General features: G+C 35.1%; 2 protein-coding genes across 3 annotated transcripts; one reads left to right on the plus strand and one right to left on the minus strand.

The window, feature by feature from the left end:
• Window positions 1-528: 528 nt before the first annotated feature.
• LOC113504125 (ornithine decarboxylase antizyme 1-like) lies at window positions 529-1,916 on the plus strand. The gene is made up of 2 exons (XM_026886264.1): window positions 529-677; window positions 1,106-1,916. Exons 1-2 carry the CDS (start codon window positions 544-546, stop codon window positions 1,260-1,262), a joined length of 291 nt encoding a protein of 96 aa, XP_026742065.1. The 5' UTR covers window positions 529-543; the 3' UTR covers window positions 1,263-1,916.
• An 825-nt stretch (window positions 1,917-2,741) lies between these two features.
• LOC113504124 (dihydrofolate reductase) lies at window positions 2,742-6,912 on the minus strand. Of its 2 annotated transcripts, none has more exons than XM_026886261.1 (4): window positions 6,651-6,912; window positions 5,852-6,023; window positions 5,205-5,315; window positions 2,742-4,766 (listed from the first exon to the last, which is right to left on the minus strand). In XM_026886261.1, the coding sequence occupies exons 1-4, from the start codon at window positions 6,734-6,736 to the stop codon at window positions 4,578-4,580; spliced, it is 558 nt and encodes a 185-aa protein (XP_026742062.1). In that variant the 5' UTR covers window positions 6,737-6,912; the 3' UTR covers window positions 2,742-4,577. The 2 variants fall into 2 exon arrangements, with proteins under 2 accessions (XP_026742062.1, XP_026742064.1); XM_026886263.1 differs by lacking the exon at window positions 6,651-6,912 and adding an exon at window positions 6,166-6,235.
• Between the last annotated feature and the right edge of the window lie 297 nt (window positions 6,913-7,209).

A 7,209-nucleotide genomic window follows, 5' to 3' on the forward strand; every position in this document is an offset into this window, starting at 1 on the left:
TATGCTTGTTAGCTTGTTGTAACTGGTTTACTTATATTATATCTTAGTGCATTGACATAAGATAACCTTTTGTTTTGTTTTAATACATATAATTGTGTCACATGTATTATATAACCAGAGACACATATAAGATAGCTATTGCTTACAATATCATCATTTAAGTACCTACTACTTGCCAATACTACTAAGTGCCAATACGCTTTGTAAAAGTTGACACAACTGCAATAGTACTACCAAACGTGCAATGCGATTACAGTTCAATAGTATTCAAATTGCCCTAGGTTTTGCCTAACCATAACAACTGTAAAAAATGTATGTATGACAGCTGGGACCCACTTAACGTGCCTTCCGAAATACGGAGGAACTCGTTATGACAGAGACCTACCGCGTCAAGCGTAGCTTAACCTCTGATCAAAATCAAAAGTTTTTATTTCAAATAGGCCGCTTTTCAGGCACTCTTAAACGTTACATTACTGACTCTAGTTGCACGATCGATCATCTTATGCAGTTATAGCTTAGCCACGAGCGCCTCATAGTGAACCTATGTGTATCTTGTCGTGTCAGGTGGTCCAGGCCGGCACGCTGTACCTGCGCATGCCGGGCGTGCTGGCGGCCGGCAGCAAGGAGAGCTTCATGCTGCTGCTCGACTTCGCCGAGGAGCGCCTGGGCTGTAACAAGTTAGTATATTACAACATCCTATAGAAACAATCAAAGAAAAGCATTTATTCGGCGCTATGACGCATATCCCTACTTAAATAAATGCGAAAGTAACTCTGTCTGTCTGTTACGCTTTCACGTCTAAACCATTGAACTGATTTTAATGAAATTTGGAACAGAGATAGAGTTGACCTTGAGAAAGAACATAGGATAGTTTTTATCCCTGACTTTTGAAGAGTTCTCTTGGAAACGCGATAAGACCTCGACGCGGGCGAAAAGCGAAAAAACATAATAATGACAAGCAAATACGCATTCAAAACAAAAGTATAGTTACCGGCACGGATCTAGAGCTCTGACTGCAATATTATTGTAGTGTCGACCTGGAAACAGATTCTTAATTTACGACTTTAAAATGCCCTTAACCTGACAACGTTTTTTCTAACTTCAGCTGCATCATTTGCGTCCTGAAGAGCCGGCCTGACCGCGCGACCATTCTCCGCACCTTCATGTTCATGGGCTTCCAGCTGCTAGCCCCCAACTCTCCGCTCATGCCGCAGGAGATCACCAACCCAGAATATATATTCTTACACTACAACATGCAGTAACTCCCAACCGAGTTACCCCCTAATCGGATACAGTAAAGATATATACTCGTAAGATAGTTTGTCAAGGTTGAAACTTTCGAGTTGTTGTGACAACACTTTTGAAAAGACTTGTCTGAACATCTGTCTGTCATGTCTACTTTGAATTTGTGTGGACTTTGCTCAAGTCTTGCTTTCTAAAACATCTATTAAAAATTGTTCACACATATTAAATGGTACGGACTCGTAAAATCGCTGCCTTCACCTTAATCTAAACTGGTGTGGATATTTGCTTGGTCTTGTAAAAACAGCTTTCAGACAATCGTGTAAAGTTGAATTTTCAGTATTGAAAATGTCTATATCTAGGGTTGTCACAAAGCAGACGTTTTATATTTCCTTCATAGGAATTTAACGTCTTTTTCCGAATCGGGGGTAACTCGAAAGTTTCGAGATTGCATGTAGTAACGTTTAATATAGGAACAGTATTTGAAAAGTTGCACTTTTTCATATTAAATATTATCACTGGGCTTGCATAGTATGGCGTCAACAAGTCTGTAGAATTAGATTTTAGTAGATATATTATAATTGTATTAATAATTCGAATTCCTTTTTTTTAACAGCGAGTTTTTAACTCGAGATGAAATTCAAGGGATGAAGTGCCAACCCTAGTACAATTCTTCAATAGCGGGTTGTATTGATAAAAAAATTGAATTCGAATTAAATTAAATGTATTATTTCTACGATTTCAGCTTTGAAAATAACGCTCGTTTTATTTTTTCCATACAAAACTGATTATTGTAGAAATATTTTTTCTTCTTAAAGTAATTTTTTTAACTTGTTATTATTACTTATTATATTGTTATTGTAATTAAAGTATGTATTGTCGTCGTGTTTAATAATATTCACCCGCTCCGGGGTAGAGCAAAAAAAATATAAAAATGAAAAATCCAAAAAAAAAGATTTGTAAAAATATTTCGGATTTTCCACCTTACAAGTCGGGACACTTAATTTTAAAACACCTTATGGCAAGACTTGATTTTTTGCGACTAGCAACACTCGTTCGAAATATTTTTTTTATCGTTTGCGCATTTATGGTTGTTGTGTGAGAGACAATGGCCCTGAATGCGCTTTGTATCTTAGAATAAGTATAGTTATAATTAAGAGGTTTTATGTTAATATTTTAGTATTAATATTCTGACGATACAGAAATTATTTGTCTTCCAAAATGATTTTTCTCTTAAATCAGTCAAATTAAGTAAAGAAACTCATAATATACATAAATTCAAATATTAAAATCAAACATTGACGGGCGTATTAAAACAACATCTATTCGATTCCCGTCTGTGGTAACATTAATATAAACATGCCATCTTCATAACTATATTTAAAACCTTTGGCTGTATGAGAGAAACCTTCGCTCATTCACAACATCTTTAAAAAAACACGCCAATGACAGTTCTTGCTTCAAAATCATGTCACTTAAAAAATCATTACACTGTGAACTGTCGAACGGAACGGTCGTGGATTAAAATAATTTCTGTATTATACCCTAGCCTACTTTCAACGGCGTTTGTCTCATTTTCTTTCAGTATTCTTCATATCCACCCTCCCACATAAGATTTTGTTCGTGAGACACGCCGTACGTAGTTTTAATTGTAAGTCTTATTGTATTAATTGATAAACAATTAAAGTTAATAATAATCAGTTGTTTTTTTATTTGTAGTACAGACCCCGCCCCTTTAAAGTTTAAGTAAGTAAATTTTATTATTAAGTTGGATGAAAAAGCGAGTTAGAGCCAGTGGTTGGCAAGCCAATTCGGTAATTACGGTCAGTCAGATTATTTGCTAATATCTATCAAGGCCCCCTTCCTTAGCGAATTGAGTTGGGCAAAGAATGGAATAGAATAAATTTATTTGTAGGTCACCCTACAATGGGTGCCAGTGGATTGAGACTACTTTGTATTAAAAGTTCATTTTTGGGTTACGGTAGAAAAACCGTAAGAAATTTGGTGCCCGAATAATGAATAACAGTTAGGCATATTTGGAAGACGGAGTGACCTAGATTTTGCCGCACATATTAATTCAAATAACAAAGAGCCTTACTGGCTAGACAGACCTTTAGAATCCCTAAACGGTATTCCTTACACAGTTGATTAATAAATAAAGCAACTTGTACAACAATGACGCATTTAATATAAACATCCAAAATTTTAAGCTTATACATTAGGAAGCACTTTTAAATAGACATTAATTCTTTAAAATTGTAAGGCAATTTGTAAGCTCATGCGAATAGAATAAGATATTCATAAATTAACGACGATTATAATTATTATAAACATGCTCTCAAGCACATCTATATTTTTTTTGTTTATTCAGCAATATGTCATTGAAAGGTTTCATTTTAATTGCATTATACATCTATCCATTATAAACAAATCATTTCATTTAAAAATCTTTGGAATATTCAGAACATGCTAGATTATCATTACAACTTGCGTTTTTAGGGTAACATTTTATCAAATTTTCTTTTGTACTAAACTTGTAACAATTTGCTTTGCTTACAAAATATACTATAAACTACTTTGTTCATATTATAAACATTACAATAATTAGGGTATACCTACCATATAAGGCTCTAGGCCGACAGACAGCATTTCAGCTGCAATCATTGCAGTTTGAATTTTGTTGACACGACTGCAATAGAACTGCAAACCAAACGTGCAGACCTGACTGCAATTGAACTGCATTCGAAGTGCAATTGTAGTTAACGGTAGTGCAAATGCGATCCGTCTGCCAAGAGCTTAATTAAAATGATTCTATGGCTACATGGATGTAAGTTGACAAATACACAATGCATAGGCCTTACATAGCATTAATTAGGGAGATTCCACTTATTTTATGGCTGCATTAAGATCGATACTGAGTTATCTAAATGTCTTTAAACCCTTAAAGGAGGAGGTTCATCAATATGCCTATTTATTTTTTAAGTTTTGTCTTTAGATACTTGGACAGGATGAACTGATTTTGTTGATTTTTTTTTCATTTAATGTGAAATTATGCATGAATCTTATAAAAAGTTTGACAGATTAGTTTTTATTTGAAGTCCGTTGAATGTTTTTGTTCATAAAAAATATTTTTTTTATAAAAAAGAACCCTCCCGCACTCGGTAATTCAATCTACGTGTCGCGGGGGTTTCACAAACATTCAAGCCACAAGCACAAAGACACCCAGACTGAGGACAAGCATCGAGGATCATTATCTACTTAGCTAATAGGAATGTTTATCTTGTTACCAAACAACGCATTACAAAACTTGGCCAGGCCTCAACTCTTACTCTCTCTTACAATCTCTTATAAACCCTGAAATAATAACTAATATCTCCTTCCACCTGTTTCTCCGAAGGTATCTTCTCCTCATCAACAAGATGGAACTGCTGTTTGTCAATATTCGGGAAGAAGGTGTCACAATCAAATGATTTCTGTATCTCAGTCAGGTAGATCTTGCCGCAGTTTTCGTGAGTCATGGCCGCCTGAAAAGGTTTTATTGTTATTTCGATTTTTATACATACATCTTAGGGTCGGGCTCTCGGGCCACCGGCTGCAACTACAAAACGCAGTCTATGGCATATTCACTATAGTTAGACGCATTTCATAATAAAGTAGCCACTTTACTTAAAATTAGCAACGGTTTAATCCCGCCTATTTTTATTAAAGAGACTCCCACATTAAGGCATTAATTCCTTGTGTCGCGGGGGGTTTTACAAACATACAGATGAGTACACAAAGACACCCAGACTCGAAACAAGCATTCGTGGATCACGCAAATGCTAGTCCTACGCGGGGATCGAACCAGCGACACATCGCTCTCAGTGAGTTTGGCGTGGAGACCTTACCCGTGCCGTCGTAATTAGATCACAGTCTAGTAAAAATAAGGAAATTAACTCTTGTCCATTAAAGTGCATGCTTACCTTGTATATTGAAGATCCACCAATAACCCAAGTTGCCTCTATATCTGGCCTCTTCTCTATGTAGCTGATGGCCTCATCTAACCCCGGGACTACAATCACACCTTCCGGTACCTGTAATATACAGTATTTTTTTTATTCTTTACAAAAAAGGTTCCTTGCAGAAAGTTTGTCAAAAAGACAGGTAGTCAGTGGGAATGTTTGTCTTTTAGAATACTGTGAAGAAAATGTGTGAGCTAGCATGGTCACTGGATAACTTCTTCGGAAGAAACCTGGACCTTTACACATTTCTATACATGAGGATACAGGTTTCAAGTAGTTTCAACATGCAATGGACTTGTTGATAATGTTAATTAAGCTTGTGAAGATTCAGTGAGGGGCATCTTCCAGGGGCCATCCAACCTGGAAGCATGAAGATCAGAAATGGACTGAAAAAGGTCACAAAACTATGGTAATTTGGTTACAAAAACATTAACATTCTTTCATCAGATAAAAAGTAGACTTTGAGTTACACTAAGGTGTCAGCTTACTCTATTCTGAATTCTATTGAAATTGGTGCAGCCATTTAGACTAGGCAATGTACCAAACATACAGACACACTCATACTTTCACTATTTTTAATGTGATTAGTAAAAATTGTTATATCTTACATTTTCCTTCACACTATCCACATTATGTGTCATAACTATATTGATTCTGTTGTCTAACGGTCTGTATTTATCTGGGATACAATCCCAGGTACGACGGCCCATGATGACAGCATTCACTTTGGTGGGGTCCGAGACTTGAGTTGTCATAGTTGTGAAGTATGCCATCTCCTTTCTGAAAACAAAATAGGACTGATAAGGTTTTGTCTTAAAATAGGTTGTATATAATAGTTTATTCATGGAGGATCACCCAAATAAACAAAATTATGTTAATAAGAAGTAAAAGTTACAAGATTATCTTAATAACTATGAATTACAATGGCCTTTTGGTCTATTGCAGACGATTTATGTAGTGGTGTCTGTGTTACAACGCCTTTCATGACTGAACAGTGATATGAGAGTGACATATCTCCTTATCTCTTTTCATAATATTATCAATAATTATTCCTGTCTTCTGAACATGGAATCAGAATACTTATGCTGACTCTATTCATTGAGTTTTTCTAAGCATGTACAAAAAGTACAAAAAAATGCAATAGATTGATATGATAGTTAATACTAAGTATATTTCAATAAATTTTATATAGCTATTATGAAATAACACCACCTTATCAATTGTAGGGGTTAACAAGTTGAATAGTAGTGAGGTATCTAACTTTCTTCATGATATAATTGAATCTTATGATTACTGGTTACTAGCGGCCAAAATCTTTCTAGTCGTGACCGATTTATTTCACAGCCATATTGGCTATTTGGTAGTTAAAAGGAACTGAGAATATATAGAAGATCTTTAAAAACTTACTTTAAACGCCAAGGCAGGGTACCATTAGTTCCAATACCCATATTTTCGCAGGCAGCCGCGATCAAATTCAACTTAACTTTCGACATTGCGAAATAGTTTAAAGCACAAAATTCTTATTAAAATATCACACAACACCAAACCTTTACTGTCTCAAAGATCGACAGATAATTATTTAGGTATTTGGACAAAAATCAAACCGTTTTTCGCTAATATAGAAATTGTTTTGTTAAGAAAAACATGTGGACAATTCACGCGCGAATTAGCTTTCAAATGAACGTCTTGTCAAACTTGACGGCGAGATAGACATAAGAAAAATAGAGATAATAAATTTTGGGGTCACAGTTCACGTTACGCAAAATCAATAGAGTTGTGAAATAAATTTAAATACTTAAATAACTTTGATAAGAAAACTAATTGTTTATTTATAATTTTAAGTAGGTACATAGTACACTAGGTATCTACATAGGTACTATGGTAATATAACATCGATTGAAACGAAAAATTAGTTGGTAGGTATAGGCTTTAGTCTCAAGAAATGTTATGAAAACGTGAGTTTTCG

The sequence above is a fragment of the Trichoplusia ni genome, chromosome 21 (genome assembly GCF_003590095.1).
Source record: "Trichoplusia ni isolate ovarian cell line Hi5 chromosome 21, tn1, whole genome shotgun sequence".
Taxonomy (NCBI): Eukaryota; Metazoa; Arthropoda; class Insecta; order Lepidoptera; family Noctuidae; genus Trichoplusia; species Trichoplusia ni.